General features: G+C 43.0%; 1 protein-coding gene across 1 annotated transcript in view; it reads left to right on the top strand.

Moving 5' to 3' along the window:
- Window positions 1–8,713: 8,713 nt before the first annotated feature.
- Window positions 8,714–17,539, top strand: part of ITIH2 (inter-alpha-trypsin inhibitor heavy chain 2) — a 38,422-nt gene continuing 29,596 nt past the window's right edge. Inside the window, exons 1-5 of the mRNA XM_040451492.1 lie at window positions 8,714–8,916; window positions 10,194–10,268; window positions 12,205–12,237; window positions 13,665–13,834; window positions 16,778–16,882. Coding sequence (XP_040307426.1) covers window positions 8,833–8,916; window positions 10,194–10,268; window positions 12,205–12,237; window positions 13,665–13,834; window positions 16,778–16,882 — 467 coding nt within the window. The 5' untranslated portion in view covers window positions 8,714–8,832. The remainder of the gene's footprint in view (window positions 8,917–10,193; window positions 10,269–12,204; window positions 12,238–13,664; window positions 13,835–16,777; window positions 16,883–17,539) is intronic.

The following is a 17,539-nucleotide window of genomic DNA, read 5'->3' as shown; positions in this document are numbered from 1 at the left end:
AAAAACAAAAACAAAAAACAGTAGAAAAGATCAATGAAACCAGAAGCTGGTTCTCTGAAAGAATTAACACAATTGATAAACTGCTAGCCAGTTGGATCAAAAAGTAAAAGGAAAGGACCCAAATAAATAAAATCAAGAATGAAAGAGGAGAGATCACAACCAACACAGCAGAAATAAAAACAATAATAAGAGAATATTATGAGCAATTATATGCCAATAAAATGGGCAATCTGGAAGAAATGGACAAATTCCTAGAAACATATACACTGCCAAAATGGAAACAGGAAGAAATAGAAAATTTGAACAGACCCATAACCAGTAAAGAAATAGAATTAGTAATCAAAAATCTCCAAAAAAATAAGAGTCCAGGGCCAGATGGCTTTCCAGGGGAATTCTACCAAACATTTAAGGAAGAGTTAACACCTATTCTCTCAAAGCTGTTCCAAAAAATAGAAATGGAAGGAAAACTTTCAAACTCTTTCTAAGAAACCAGCATTACCTTGATTCCAAAACCAGAGACCCCACTAAAAAGGAGAACTATAAACCAATTTCCCTGATGAACATGGATGCAAAAATCCTCAACAAGATATTAGCCACCGAGATCCAACAATACATTTAAAAAGTTATTCACCACGATCAAGTGGGATTTATACCTGGGATGCAGGGCTGGTTCAATATCTGCAAAACAATCAATGTGATTCATCACATCAATAAAAGAAAGGACAAAAACCATATGATCCTCTCAATAGATGCAGAGAAAGCATTTGACAAAATACAGTATCCTTTCTTGATAAAAACCTTCAAGAAAGTAGGGATAGAAGGATCATACCTCAAGATCATAAAATCCATATAAGAAAGACCCAATGCTAGTATCATCCTCAATGGGGAAAAACTGAGAGCTTCCTCCCTAAGGTCGGGAACAAGGCAGGGATGTCCACTCTCACCACTGTTATTCAATATGATATTAGAAGTCTTAGCCTCTGCAATCAGAAAACACAAAGAAGTAAAAGGCATCCAAATCAGCCAGGAAGAGGTCAAACTTTCCCTCTTTGCAGACGCCATGATACTTGTATAGAAAACCCAAAAGACTCCACCAAAAAACTGCCAGAACTGATTCATGAATTCAGAAAAGTTGCAGGTTATAAAATCAATATGTAGAAATCGGTTGCATTCCTATACAAGAACATTGAAGCGACAGAAAGAGAAATCAATCCCATTTACAATTGCTCAAAAACCATAAGATACATAGGAATAAATCTAACCAAAGAGGTGAGAATCTATACACTGAAAACTATAGAAAGCTTATGAGAGAAATTGAAGAAGACACAAAAAAAATGGAAAAAGATTCCCTGCTCCTGGATAGGAAGAACAAATATTGTTAAAATGTCGATACTACCTAAAGCAATCTACATATTCAATGCAATCCCTATCAAAAGAACACCAGCATTCTTCACAGAGCTAGAACAAACAATCCTAACAGGATTTTCCTAACCAGAAAAGACCCCGAATAGCCAAAGCAATCTTGAAAAAGAAAACCAAAGCAGGAGGCATCACAATCCCGGACGTCAAGCTATACTGCAAAGCTGTAATCATCAAGACAGTATGGTACTGGCACAAGAACAGACACTCAGATCAATGGAACAGAACAGAGAACCCAGAAATGGACCCACAAACGTATGGCCAACTAATCTTTGACAAAGCAGGAAAGAATATCATTGGAATAAAGACAGTCTCTTCAGCAAATGGTGCTGGGAACACTGGACAGCGACATGCAGAAGAATGAACCTGGACCACTTTCTTACACCATACACAAAAATAAACTCAAAGTGGATGAAAGACCTCAATGTAAGACAGGAAGCCATCAAAATCCTCAGGAGAAAGCAGGCAAAAACCTCTTTGATCTTGGCCGCGGCAACTTCTTACTCAACACGTCTCCGGAGGCAAGGGAAACAAAAGCAAAAATGAACTACTGGGACCTCATCAAAATGAAAATCTTCTGCACAGCGAAGGAAACAATCAGCAAAACGAAAAGGCAACTGACAGACTGGGAGAAGATATTTGCAAACGACATGTCAGATAAAGGGTTATACAAAATGTATAAAGAAGTTATCAAACTCAACACCCAAAAAACAAATAATCCAGTGAAGAAATGGGCAAAAGACATGAATAGAAACTTCTCCAAAGAAGACATCCAGGTGGCCAACCGACACATGAGAAAATGCTCCACATCACTCATCATCAGGGAAATACAAATCAAAACCACAATGAGATACCACCTCACACCTGTCAGAATGGCTAACATAAACAACTCAGGCAACAACAGATATTGGCGAGGATGTGGAGAAAGGGGATCTCTTTGGCACTGCTGGTGGGACTGCAAGCTGGTGCAGCCACTCTAGAAAACAGCATGGAGGTTCTGCAAAAAACTAAAAATAGAACTACTCTACGACCCAGCAATTCCACTACTAGGTATTTATCCAAGGGATACAGATATGCTGTTTTGAAGGGATGCATGCACCCTAATGTTTATAGCAGCACTATCAACACTATAGTAAGAGCCCAAGTGTCCATCGATGGATGAATGGATAAAGAAGATGTGGTACATATGTACAATGGGGTATTACTCGGCCATCAAAAAGAATGAAATCTTGCCATTTGCAACAACATGGATGGAACTAGAGGGTATTATGCTAAGCAAAATTAGTCAGAGAAAGACCAATATCATATGACTTCACTCATATGAGGACTTTAAGAGACAAAACAGATGAACATAAGGGAAGGGAAGCAAAAATAATATAAACACAGAGAGGAGGACAAAACAGAAGAGAACAAACTGAGGGTTACAGGAGGGGTTGTGGGAGGGGGGATGGGCTAAATGGGTCGGGGCACTAAGGAATCTTCTCCCGAAATCATTGTTGCACTATATACTAACTAATTTGGATGTAAATTAAAAAATAAACTTAAATAAAAAATAAATAAGTAAATAAACATTAAAATATATGTCTATATAAAAATAAATAAATAAACATTAAAAAATTTTTTTAAAGAACCTCCACCTAAACACTACATTTTAGTCACCAAGACTTCGTGGCTATTTGCCAACTGCCCAGTTTTTATAGCTGTAAATGCAAGTCTTCACCCATCTGCAAGCTGTTCGTTGTTACTCAGCAATAATCAGCGCATGCACTTCTATACATCAGAAGCACCCGCTTGCTAAGTGACATAAATACAGAGCATTTCACGTGAGCATCTTACTATCGGTCCTCAATGCGGCTGCCTTGGCTTAGAGCTCCATGCCTCCCCTGCGCGTGAGCACCTCCGCTGCCTCAGAAACTTCCATTTCCATCATCCTCGCTTCACCTGAAGTGAACTTTATAAAACGTGTTTTGTCTTGCTTCTGTCCTTCTAAAAATCCTCGTTGGACTCCCAACGCCCAGAGCACAACGTTGAGAGTCCCTTCGTGCGGCGTATCAGGCTCTCTTGCACCTGGGCCCCTGGCCATCTCCTGCCAGACCGAGGGACGCCCATCGCCCCGAATGCCCCGGCCGCCTCTGCACCCCCTATGCTCCCTTCCTGGGTGGCATTCTCCCACGGTCAGCCTGGACAAATCCTGCCCGTCCTCCTAGACCCACGGAAGCGACGTCTCCTCTGTGAAATGGGCGTCTTTCCCTAAGGGAGTTGGCCATACCTTCCAGAACCACGTCCTCTTCTCCAGTTTATCACAGGTTGCTGAGTGCTGTCTGCCCTTCCCACGTCCTTGTGCACCGCCACGCTGAGCCACTTGACAGTCAGTCTCCATCAGGGTGTTTATGGTACATGAACTAGTTCGTTAACCCAACGCGCGGCTCTCTTAGCCCCTGATCGTTTCTCCCTTTGCCGTTTGTCCATATTTCACCGGTATAAACTTTTTATAAAATTTTCCCCCTTTGTATCACTTCCCGGGAATTTGTTTCTGGGGTAGAGATAGTGTGGCAAGATTTTAGAGCTCGTGGCTTATATTTGTACCACATCGGTCACCAGACAGACGGAGCAAGTCTCTGTGCCACCAAGCAATCCGTGATCATCCGTTTCTCTACAGCTCCCGGTACCGTTTGTAAGACTCTGAGTTGTGTTTTGGTGTAATACAGCGGTCCCCCCCCCCCCCCCCTCTTATCCAGAGTTCCAATGTCCCGGTTTTGGTTTCCCGCCATCTCAACCACGATCTAGAAGAGGATCTTCAAAAGGTCAGAAGGTCAACAGCAGCCTCACGCTACATGTGACCCCTGCGTCACCTCACTTCATCTAATCACGTAGGCATTTTGTCATTTCACGCCATGGCAAGAAGGGTGAGTGCAGGACCGTAAGGCATTTTGAGAGAGAGAAGAGAGAGACCACACGTACAGACAGAACTTCACTCTCTTGTTAAATTGCTCTATGATATTGTTAGTTATTGTTGCTCCTCTCTTACTCTGCCGAACTTGTAAGTTAAACTTGATCGTGGGTATGTATGTAGAGGAACCAACAGCGTACATAAGGCTCAGTACTATCCACGGTTTCAAGCATCCACTGAGGATCTTGGAACTTGTCCCCACGGATATCAGAGGACTAAGGTATGTGTTTGATGGTAAATTAAAGCCGCTTTTGTTTTCCATCTGAGTATTGTTTAACCCGTGTAATGTAACGTCTACATTTCCTTCTATGTCATGTCTTTGCTCATCTAGGAGCCACATCTTCTGTGAGGTTTGCCAGCCTCAGCCCGTGTTCCCGTCCTGCCTCCGCCACCTTGAACAAGTCACTTAACCTCTCTGAACCTCCGTGCCCTCTTCTATAAAGGACAGGTAAAGACAGATTGCAGCTTTCGTCGGTCCTAGTAAACCTTAACCAGTTTTGCTAATCATGTGTATTTTACTCGTTCTACTGTTTCCTTTTTTAGGTGTCTCAAAACAGGCCCAGCACGTAGTAGGCTAGCCAGTTTTCATTACTCTTTTTAACATGAAATTCTTTGAATAATTTACATTTTTGTTGTATATCACATGAGGTACGGATTACAGTTGATTCTTTTTCATACCACTATCAAATTGTTCCAGGAGCATTTATGAAGGACTGAATTCATTCCCTAGTGTTTTGTTGCTACGGGTCTGTAATATATTCTATATGACATGTATTTCTGGACTCACTATTTTATTCCATTGATCAGCATCTGTACTTTTAAGCATCACACCATAGGTGTTTTTTTAACTTGTGCTTTGTAATGAACTTTAAAACCTAAAACATGGGGCATAATTCTTAGTGGTTTCAAACCATGTTTCTTTGACTTTTGTCTTTTCATCCCATAGAGTTTTCCAGTTCTATAAACTCCTTTATTTTACCAAAGTTTAAGATGGTTCTTGTTATAAATCTCTGTCCTGACTTAAATGTCTATGTGCTTTTGATACACTTAGTAAAAAGGTACTTCTTTTGTGCCATTTCTAGGGCAATCACTAGTAAAGAAAAATGTAACTGATTTTGCGGGTTCACCTGTGTACTGTGCTATTTGGTAAACAGATTTGCTACTTCTAGTAAATTTTTTAATGAGAGTCTCTAAATTTTCTACATTAGGAATCACACCCTCAACAAAAACAAATCTTGTGGTTTCTCTTTTTAAGAGAAGTGACTTTTCTGCATAGTGTTTCTTGATTTTTTCCAGTTTGAGTCTTGGTTGTATACATGTGTGCGCGCACGCACACACACACGCACATGCACTCTTCCTGCATATTAAAAAAAAAAGCTTCCTGAGATTAATGTTTTAAGCACTTTCACCTGAAATAGATTTTGTAATTTATTGAGTGACTTCTCAATAGCTATTGAGAGTGAGAAGTTTTTAGTATTTTTGTCGCTGAAGTTTTAGTTTGATAAATTTTCTTATGTAATAACAGCCTCAATCACCTAGGCAAATCCCCTTTTCACTCTTATGGATTATTCTTTCCTGGTATGAAAATGTGGTCCAGGATAATATTTATTATTTTTAGCAAGGTAAATTGGTTGTAAATTTTTTTTAGTGTGTAATTCAGATTTGTGGGTGAAAACAACATCTACTTCATTGAATTAATTAAAAACCACGATATCACTTTCAGTACGTTGTCCAGATATTGTATATCGTGTGAAGTTCCAAAAAGTGGTCAGGCTCAATTATTTTTTTATGTAATTTTTCTATTTCTCTCTCCGTTTTTTTGTTCTGTTTACCTCTATATTATGGGCCATTTTTAATAAATATTTTACATTTAATGTAAATGAATTTGACACACTGGTCAATTCATGTTGATACTCTACATCTTGGGGCACCTGGGTGGCTCAGTCCGTTAAGCATCCGACTTCAGCTCATGTCATGATCTCCTGGTTCGTGAGTTCAAGCCCCACATCAGGCTCTGTGCTGACAGCTCAGAGCCTGGAGCCTGCTTCGGATTCTATGTCTCCCTCTCTCTCTCTGCCTCTCCCCTGCTCACGCTGTCTCTCAAAAATAAACATTAAAAAAAATTCACAAAAAATACCGTATGCCTCATCTTCACTTTTAAATTGTTTTCACATATTCTGCATTTGTTAATCAGATTGATGGATCACTGTCTTCCAATTTAAAAACGTATTTTATTATCATTTTCTTCTCCAAACTGTTGATTTCTTTTTTTTTTTAATTTTTTAGTGTTTATTTATTTTTGAGAGATAGCAAGAGACAGAGTGCGAGAGGGGAAGGGACAGAGACAGAGAGAGACAGACCCAGGATCCAAAGCAGTCTCCAGGCTCTGAGCTGTCAGCACAGAGCCCGACGTGGGGATCGAACTCATGAACCACGAGATCATGACCTGAGCCGAAGTGGGACACTTAACTGACTGAGCCACCCAGGTGCCCCTACAAATTGTTAATTTCTAATCTTAAACTTAATTCTCTCTTCTGACTTTCTTTTTGTTATGATTTGCTACATCTATTTTAACCTGACACCCCCTTTGTAACACCCTCGTTTTTAAGTCTTTGAAATGAACAGAATTTTAATGCAATATCAACTTTTAGTCTGTTTTTGTCTCATTGAGATGAAGTGTCTCATGGAGATGGCGTATGGTTGACTTTTTTTTTAATTGTCAATTTTTTAAATTTAATTTGCATTGTATATTCTACTTGAAACTACACTTCGAATGATTTTTGGCATGTGCATGGATATTATAAATAAAATTGTAGTTTTTTTATGTACCATCCTGCATATTTCAATATAAATTTCTCTTCGGGGCATTGTTTTTGACTTTCTTTCTTCCTTTACATTGTTTCTGAAATAAACTTTTAAACCATTTCCCTTTAAACAAAATCCATGGCTGTCTCAGACAATGGCCCTGTGTTCGATGTAACTCTCACAGTGAGTCTCTGGGTTCGAGGGAAGCTGCTGAGTGTGCTCAGAATAGGATCCCCTGGAAAAAGCTCTCCAGCATCACGTGTCTGAGGCCAAAGCAGACTTCCTCGTTCCATGCAGGTGCAGGTTCCCCCGTGGGAGTGGACTTTAGAGAGTGGTCATTTCCAGCTACAAGTCCAAGGCCAGGTGTTAGACCCCAGAACATTAGGCAGGAAGCCATGGGTTCTACTCTGAGAAGGAAAACCAGAAAAGGCATGGGGGCTCAGGTCCCCTGCTGACCAAACTGGGGTCCACGGCATGACCCTTGTTCAAGCAGACATCGGGAATAGAAACTCAAGAGAAAGACTCATCAAGTAGACTTACCATGCAGGTTGGGGACTTCAGGTGAATTCTAGTCTAGATTCACACCTGGAACACTGGATCCCAGTGATGGACGGCAGGTTACCTCTCCTAAGCCTGCGTGGTCATGGAGAGCAAAGTGCTTGGGGTCAGGCCAACCTTGCTGGATCTGTGTCTCCACTTACCGTAAGATGTGGAATAAATTACTTAGCCTTATTTTCCTCCATTATAAAGGAGGATAAATATAGCACATACCTCGCACGGTTCTTGTATAGATTCAAAAAAAAAAAAAGAGAGAGTTAAAGATAATAAGTAAAAATGCCTGACACCAGAAAGGCTCAATACCTCTTAGCTGACATTATCTTATTATCTCCAGACCACAGATGGGAAGCAATCATCCACAGTGTTTCCAGACTGGGTTTTCTCTGATTCTGGAACTGAGGAGAATTAATTTTTCCACGGACCTGAGTGAGGCTGATCAGGGACAGCCACAAGAACAGATACTGTCCTCTGAGTCAAAGACACTCATGAAATATCCCCACTGAAGAGCGTGCCTTTGTACCTGGCATGGCTGTGTGCCCGGTGCTTCACTGCAGTGGATCCTCAGTTATCAGAGACAGAGGGCAACAGGCTAGCAGTGAATGCTTTGCTCAGAAAACCATTGTGTTTCTTTCTCCGCTTGTGCTAAACTTCTCCTCCTTTCATTTGAATAAAAGGGCTTCGTTTCCAGAAACTCTACACTGACGCTATTTCTCTGACTCTCTTTCTCCATATAGTTCCCCACCTGGTCCGTGAAAGAGGATGATGCTGATCTTCAGGTCCCTCTGATTCTGAGATGAACAGAAATCAGCAAAAGGCAAAGAAAGCACATCCATCTGACCCTGACTTGTCCTCACAGCCCACTGACTACCTCTGGCTTTGCTGTTTGAATAACCTCTGGGTGTCCGATCCACCCCCACAGCGCAAGTTTGAACTCCAGAACAAATATTTGTCCCGTTTTTGAACAAAGTTTGAGAGCTTTCTTCTTCTTTTTTCTTCTTTTAAAAAACGCACTCTTCTGCTGTTCCTTTGAACTGGGCTCAGCGAGGAGTGGAATTCTCCCGAGACCCTGCACGGAGAGCTTGGCAAAGCCACCCAGCAAAATGAGTCGACTCACGTGCCTTCTCGTCTGCTTCTTCGTTTCTGTGACACGAGGCTTTGAAATCCCCACCAGTGGACTTCCAGAAGTAAGTACTTCCAGAAAACCCCTTGTTGTTGCCCTGTGCGTTTGCCCAGTAGTCTGTGGCCATTGCTATTTAAGGACTGTGGTCTGTGCGGAAAGGATATTTGTGGTAAAATTCATCTGGGTAGGAGTGTTCGCTTTTCTAATTACTGGAATGTGTGCTTACCTTTGAAAGCATTAATGGGATTTGCATGAGTATTAAGTCAAATTCAATGGACCGGCCCTACGGGGCGCCATCTATGGAACCCGGCTGCCTACTCCTTATCTGAAAAATGGGGATCCTTGACCCACCCCAAAGGTACTAGGGGAATTCAATGCCATATGTAACCTACCTAGCACAATGCAAGCACTAGGAAGCACTTAGTAATTATTAGCTGGATGAGGATGACACATTGCTATCGGTATAAGAAAAGTCATTAACACTATTGGTTTTCATACCCATGTGAACCATGAGTCCTGTAGTGAGGGCACTTTAAATATTCCTGTTGGGAGGAGATGGCCTGCAGGCTGGCAGATGGCAGGAATTATTTCCAGGGAGTTCAAGGCTTCTACTTCAGATCCTTGGCCACCGCCAACAGAAGGAAAGTTTTGGACTGAGTCATTTTGAAGGTCACGCAAGAGTTATTCTGACGCCAGAAAAGCAATGTGTGTTATGGGAATATCGTAGGAGATGCGGAGGCTTTGTAATACTTGCAGAGTGGATTACCCACAAAAATGCCAAAGAACGGGATGGCAGGGGTGCGGGGGGAATCACTCTGTCTGCTTAGAAACGCTCTTATTTTCCAACACCTTAAGAACCCCCGGAGGGTGTTGGAAATCTCACTGACAGAGCCAGGGATCCAAGCCAAGATACCCAAATGTGTTTGTGCATTCCTTTCCTATCAACATTTTAAATTGGAGGAGACGTATGGACATATTTATCCACTCACACATTTGCTGATGCCAAGATCTACCCCCTGCCTCCCCCAGGCACCCCCCTGATCACTGGGTTGCAGTGACCCCCACCTGAATGCCCCCATCGTCTTCTGGCCGACTAAAAAATGCGTTCCTTCGTCCAACAAATTGGAGGATAACAGCTTCCATTTGGTTACCTCTGAGACATAACTAGCAAACATAAAAACATTAAAGAAGTCATTGTATTAAAAAATGGGATTTCCCAGATTTATAGGAAACAAGATAGCAAAGCATAATGAATGAATCCCTTATGTCTGTCCCTCGCTGCCTCCTTTGCTCTGAATCTTTTTTATTAATAGAAAGAAATATCCTAAATTCTTTTCTAAGTTTGCAGAATATGGAGATCTCGTGGAGCTGGCCCCGGGGAAATTTCAGTTTGCACCAGAGAAACAGAGATTTCAGGTACAGTAAGCCTCAGTCTCGAAAGGGACAACCAGTGAAAGAGATCACGACCGAAGGGAGGAAAAGATTAAGATGCTTCTTGCTAAATGGTCTCAGAGCTTTATTTTTTATCATAATGGTCACCTTAGTTCCTTAAAGGATGAAGAGCTATGTGTTTCCTTCTAATTTTAAGACTATGGGATGATGTTACTGCCTCATAAGGAAGGATTTCTTCTTAGGGAGGGCATTTCTTCTCCCGGGGGTGGCAGATACCTCCCCCTGAGCACACATCCTCCTGGGGCAGTCACTGCTGCGGTGGGGAGTAGCTCAGAGTCTGGGGACCGGCCATGTCCAAGGCTGTATCCTAGAGGTCACCAGCAACAGCACAGATGCGTCCTCTAACTCTTGGGGGTGAGTTCCCCAGGGAAGCCAGCCAGGGTGTGGCTTCTCCTGCATGGAGGCCACGTGCTGAGAATGGGGGTGTTTCATGGACACCACACGAAGCCGACCAACGGCTTATTTTGTACGGATGTGACTTTTTGAGTCTCTGAAAGTCCAGGTTTCTTGTAGACCAGTAGTATTGAAACCCAATAGGCAAGTTCTCATGCCATCCGGCCACAAGAGGGAAAACTTCTTCTCTTCACTGAAAATTGCATTCAAAAGTTCAGAAGAGGGTAACTGTTGACCTCACGATGTCATGGAACACTGCCCTAAAACCTCAGTTCATCCCAAATTAGCTTAACTAGCCTTATATCCAGCACCTGACTTATTCTGTTAAAGTTCAACAGACATTAGGTGTTCACCCTTTGCTTTAAACCCATTCGGCTTTCCGTGTCCAGAGGACAATCCTTCATGTGGATAATTCCCTCGCATGGCAGTTGAAGTACAGGATTTTTCACATGACAGTCACTGTTCTTGGCCCCAGAGAGGAAATACCTCGAAATCCCTACCCTCACGTAGCTGAGCCCAATGGAAGAGAGAGACACACGTCCACACTGTCTCGCTTGGAAGGAAGAATTTAGCTGCCATGGAAACTTAAAGGAAGCGTACCTGGATCTGGGGGTGGGGGGCCGTGAGAGAGCTTGACTGACAAAATTCCCCCAGGCTGAGGTCTGAAGGAGGGGGGGGGGAGGGGGTGGGCGACAAGGGACCCTGTAAGGCAAAGCACTTATAGACCTTGTGAACGGCATGCCCAGAGCCCCAACATCCAGATCACCACTCAACTAAATAAAAAATAAATAAATAAAACAGGATAAAGGTGATACAGGCCACTTAGTGTGTGTTTGGTTGAATGTTTTCATTTAAAAATATTTGTTCTAGGGGCGCCTGGGTGGCGCAGTCGGTTAAGCGTCCGACTTCAGCCAGGTCACGATCTCGCGGTCCGTGAGTTCGAGCCCCGCGTCGGGCTCTGGGCTGATGGCTCAGAGCCTGGAGCCTGTTTCCGATTCTGTGTCTCCCTCTCTCTCTGCCCCTCGCCCGTTCATGCTCTGTCTCTCTCTGTCCCAAAAATAAATAAACGTTGAAAAAAAAAATTAAATATATATATATATTTGTTCTAAAACTGAGGGTTGATGGGGGGTGGGAGGGAGCGGAGGGTGGGTGATGGGTATTGAGGAGGGCACCTTTTGGGATGAGCACTGAGTGTTGTGTGGAAACCAATCTGGCAATAAATTTCATATTAAAAAAGAATAAATAAAATAAAATAAAATATTTCTTCTAGCATTATATCAAAGAATGATGTGCTTGCCAAGTGGCTGGGAAATGTGTTCAGAGAAACATACCATTGGGAAAATAGTATTCGAGACTATTTGACATTTATGTCTCGGCTCCAGTGAATCAATTACAGATCAGTATTGAAGGGAAACAAAATTTTTTTTGACTGAGAGAAAGCAGCTTTTGTCCTCTAGGTAATAAGTAACACACTTTTGAAGAATGATTATCTAACTTCCTTTCACAGAGAAGCATTTCCGGAGAATCTGGAGAAACGATGGTGAGTTTACTTTGATTTTGTTAAAAATTAACGCCGGAATGATTTTCCTGTTACCTATTATCTGGAGATCAATATGGTTGCCTCCTTCGTCTCTATCCCTGAGAGCGTTTACCTGACTTGCGAAATATCCTCTTGCCCAATTCTGTTTGGAAGTGTGTCTGAAATTCAGCATGAGAGTAGCCAGGAGAGATGTCACCAGGAGCTGAAAATGTCGTTTCTCTCAACCGTCTCAAGTTTTGCCAACAACACTGGCTTCATCCAAGCACATGTATTCATTCCAGCTTAGCCGTTTTCACTTAAAATATGACACCTAACAGCTTTGGAGGGGGGAACGGGACTGTGAGAGGGAGCTCCCCAACACAACATGGCCCAATTCCCTGAGATGTTCAAAGAAGTCCTTCCTGTGGTGAGAAAACATCAAAAAAGGAAGTGGTTTACGTTGGCTTCCTGCTCTGCACGGACAGAAACTTTGAGAAGCATACGTTTGTACGTGTAGTAAGGACAAGTAACGTAGCCCGGATTTTGTCGTAGCTTGAAGTTTTCTGGCTGTTACCGAGTCCAGAGGCTTAATCTTGGCTGACGGACTTTGGCACGTGACACCCACTATCGAAATAAGCAAATCCGTTTGGAGAAACAAGCAAAATCTTGTGATGGGTCACATCATTGCCATGGTCCTGAAGAAGCTCGCAGTTCTCAGGCATCTCCTGAAAGATGTGGGCTTTTAGTACCTTGCCTTTGAGCACACTGAGATACTGTAATTTTTCACACCAGAGCTGCCTTAAGTCTGTAGAGCAGCGTGGGGAAAGGGGATCCAGAGCACAGGACCAATCATTGCGTCCACATGATACTTTCTCTCCACGTTCCATTGGTTGCTCACCCACATTCCATTGGTCAGCGTGTTACAGTTTGTATGTTGTTCGAATTGGGGGAAGGAGAAGAAAAGTGGGAGAAGATGGCCCCGTAACAGATACGGTGGAAGAAGGCAGGTCGCAGTATGGGGACCACATGTGTATTTCCACCCCACTGTCCCCTTGCTGCGCCCCACTCTGAAGACACAGCCAGGGTCCCCTAAAACCCGCAATCCTGTATCCTTTCCTTTGCTAGGGCCCTGCATTTGACATTATTTACTGAACTTTCTCACTCCAACCTTGCTTCCCACAACCATTTTCTACTCGCATTCTCACTTTAAACGTCATTATTAATAGACCCATAGAGCTGAAAGGCATCTCCAGAGATCTTAAAACAAAGGCAGGCTTCTGCCTGGAGAATATTCTAAGCGAGGAGAAAGCCTAGTAATACCTGAGTCGTATGCTTCGCAATGCCTGAGGATTGTTCATGATAGAATGTAGTGCTGTTAACATCAAATATGTGGTGAAGTTCTGTGCCATTTTGCCATGAGTACGCCTATGCTTTCTTACCAATTACAGGACGATGCTGATCAAGTAACTCTTTATAGCTATAAAGTCCAGTCCACTATTACTTCTCGTATGGCCAACACCTTCATCCAGACCAAAGTGGTGAACAACTCCCCACGGCCTCAGAATGTTGTGTTTGATGTTCAGATTCCCAAAGGAGCCTTCATCTCCAACTTTTCCATGTGAGTAACTCCTATACAGACTACAAATTGGCTTTGCTCTACTCATAGAATCAACCCCCCTCATAGTTAGAGTGGACCTTAATGGACAACTGCTCCGGTGGTTCTCACTCTCAGAGCTGTGGACCCACTGGATGTCAAGAGTCATGGTGGGCTGGGTCCCCATGATTTGTTTCTGTTCAAAGTATCAGAATTTGTGAAGGATTTGCTTTTCACGCCTCATAAATGAAAGCTAACTAAGCTATCTCTCTGGTAACAACTCTTAGTTGCACTTGAACATGCTTTCTTGGGGGAGATATATGGAGTAGCCGTGGCTTGTAGGAAACCAAGTATGTGTGCAGAGCAGTTCTGTGTCTCCTATCATTTGTTTCTCTGTGGGGAAAAAATATGAGAACTACTGATTAAGTCCAATCACGTGTCCAGTGATCGGATTCCTCAATTACGCTGAGGACAAATGGCTCATTCAGGTTTGACTTGAATATCTCCTTACGATAAACTCACTACCTTCCAGAGCAATCCACTCAATGGTTGACAGGTCTGTTAGAATTATTTCTCATACTTCACTGAAATCTGTTCCGCTTCTACCCACTGGCTCTGGTTCCACTCACAAAAAATTTTCTTTTCCTAATTCTCTGCAAAATACATACTGAAGTGTTCGAGGATGAAATGATATGCTGTCTGAGATTGGCTTCAAAATAGTCGAGTAGGGGTACAGGTGAATTGAGACCAGCTGAGTACTGACTGATAACGGTGTGGCTCAGTGATGGTTTCATGGAGGTTTCTTATATTGTTCTATTTTTGTATATTTAAAGATTTCCATAACAAAAAATATTTTTCAACCACTCCAGTGCTTTCTAAAGTGAAGTCCAATTATCTTGTCCTGCCTGGTGGCTTCACTTATCAAGGCTAAACATCGCTTATTCTTCCAAGTGATTGGATGGCTTTCTACCCCCAATCACTTAGGTGGCCATCCCCACAGTGTGCCCCACCCGGCCACGTCCTTCCCTTGTCCTGTGCCCAGCACAGAGCACACGGCTCTGCATACAGTCTGCCTATATTTTTTTTCACTAAAATATTAGATTGAGATAATTCTCATCGGCTTTGGTCTTTCATATACCAAGGTCACCAACGATAACTGTGAATAAATGAAGCGTTCAAATACCACGCACCTTGGCCTCTAAAAACTGCAGAGCATGTTAATCATATTTTCTAAACCAAGCAAAGTAGGTGGGGAAAAGGTGTCAGGTGACTTTGACTTGATATCCTTTGAATTGGCTTAGAATTTTATTTTTTTATTTTTTATTTCCATAAAAAAGTTTTAGTGTTTATTTTTGAGACAGAGAGAGAGAGAGAGAGAGAGAGAGAGAGAGAGAGTGTGAGTGGGGGAGGGGCAGAGAGAGAGGGAGACACAGAATCCGAAGCAGGCTCCAGGCTCTGAGCTGTCAGTGCAGAGCCCGACGGGGGGCTCGAACTCACGAACCATGAGATCATGACCTGAGCCTAAGTCGGATGCTTAACACACTGAGCCATGCAGGTGCCCCAAGAAATTTATTTATTTTTTTAATTTTAGGCAGCCTGTTCTAAAAACAAAAATGTAGAAGGAAGAGCTTTTATGTCGCGGTATAACATGATACTGTCTGAAAAATCATCTTTAAACTCTTCTACTAAATTTTTGTTTTTCAACCACATAACCAGCATTTATTCTAGACATCACTTCTTTCTGTTTTCTTTCATTCTTTTCTTTCTTTTTCATCTCATTGCATAGAAGATTTGAGGTGACAAAGGATGATAGAACTGTGACATACATTTACTTTGGTCTCTCTCTAGTCAGGGATGACTTTGTGAGACCAGAGAATTCTACATGAGTTGCCAAGGCCTCCTCTCTGGTCAAAACATTTCTTCTGCTCCTTTTATCAAGGTTGCAAATATTCTCTTGCTAGAGATAACTTCCTTTTGTCTTAAAGATTTTTCGGTCTTTGAAACTGAGATTGGGTGGATGGGGAGTAGGGCAGACCTGGACACATGGGTCTAGTTCTAGCTCTGTTTTTGACCGACTGTGTGACCTTGAGCAAGGAAGTCACTGTCCCCTGGCTCTGATTTCTCTCATCTGAAGAAGCAGCCTTCAAGCGTGCCTCACCAAGCATGCCAGTGGCTCCTGGGATGAGACACTGGCCCTCACACCTGCAGAAGGTCTAGCATTCTGGGTCCCCTCCCATAATGCCAACAGTACTTTCGGTCATCGGCACAACAAAAGACTTCTCCACGCGTTTCTAAATACCTCCTTGGTGAGAGGCACTATCCCTTTGAGTGCCATGGGTGCCATTTTACTTCTGAGATCCTGTAATTTGATGGCTCTGACCCATCATTAACTTGGTACGCAGTAAATGACAAGCACTTAAAGTGGGGCAGGTAAAGATGGAGAAGGAGAAGGAAGCCAGAGGTCCCCGAGGGAGATGTTAGAGGGATAAACACCCATGTGCTAAGGGATTCCCCAGCACCGTCCTCCTTCCTTCCTCTTCCCCACCCTTGCAGGGCAGTGTGACGCCCCCAGGCTCTTAGAAGAAGAATTTTCTGAACAAATGTAAGCCAGACAACCAGTGATTTCTCAGTCACCTCCCCTGGGCACATTTCTAATTCAAAAGGGATACCCAAAGGGAACACAGCTTAATCTGAAGGGTAAAACTTGAAGATGCGGAGTGATCGTAAACACACGCAGCAACTCCAGAGAGGGAGCTCTCAGGATGGGCGCCTACCTCTTAAGTCACACTCCCAGATAAAGGGACTCCTGACCGTGAAATAGGCAGATGCCTCTCTTCTTGTTACGTCTAGGTGCAACATGAGAATTGCCCCCATTCACTAAATCCTCCAAGGTGGGTTGTTTGTCCTTAGTTTGCTTTGCTAAGACTGCTACTCGGGACAACTCAGTGGCCCCCTGTCATTTTTTAGGACCGTAGACGGCACGACATTCACGAGTTCAATTAAGGAGAAGACAGTGGGTCGAGCGCTGTACTCTCAGGCAAGAGCAAAAGGCAAGACCGCCGGGCTGGTGAGGTAAGGGCGGGGCCAGCTCGGCTCATCCGTGGCTCCTCCCACTCAATCCCATTTAATTTTTAAAAATCACTCACGGTTGCTTCTAACGCCCACATCATCCTCACTTGCTAACCGTACTGTTAACTCTTTAAAACTAAACACCTCAATCAACGATCGCGGTAACCTTGACGTGTATGTGTTTACATCAGGGCTTACGCTGGAAATGCATATCCCACTTGATGCAATAATAGATTTCTTCTTTCTGCAAACTTTCACAAACGGAAAGAGCCTCTGGAATGAGGCTCAAATGCCTCAGAGGAAATGCGTGCGGTCTCTGGAACCATCTGAGTTTGGGTTTGAGTCCTGGCCCCACAATTGAGTGGTCCTGAGCAGGTTGCTAATAATCTGTTAGCTTCATCTGTTATCATCTGGGAAATGAGCGTACTGATATCCGTCCTGCAGAGCCGCTGTGTTAGAAATGACGCCTGTCAAGTTCCTGGCATGGAATGGGGATCGATAACTAGCAGAGGGCACTCAAATCTGTAAGAAGCTCTGGTAGAAAACGATCAGGCAGGAGAGGAGACTAAGCTGTTGGTGGGATTAAAGTTACCTGGAAGTTTCAGTGATGTCTATTGTACCTCCTGTTCACTTTCACGAACACTGCAGCAGGCTTGATTG

The sequence above is a fragment of the Herpailurus yagouaroundi genome, unplaced genomic scaffold (genome assembly GCF_014898765.1).
Source record: "Herpailurus yagouaroundi ecotype Mexico unplaced genomic scaffold, PumYag 203, whole genome shotgun sequence".
NCBI classification, from domain to species: Eukaryota; Metazoa; Chordata; class Mammalia; order Carnivora; family Felidae; genus Herpailurus; species Herpailurus yagouaroundi.
Note: the sequence above shows the minus strand (reverse complement) of the source record. Positions and strands in the feature narration are given on the sequence as shown.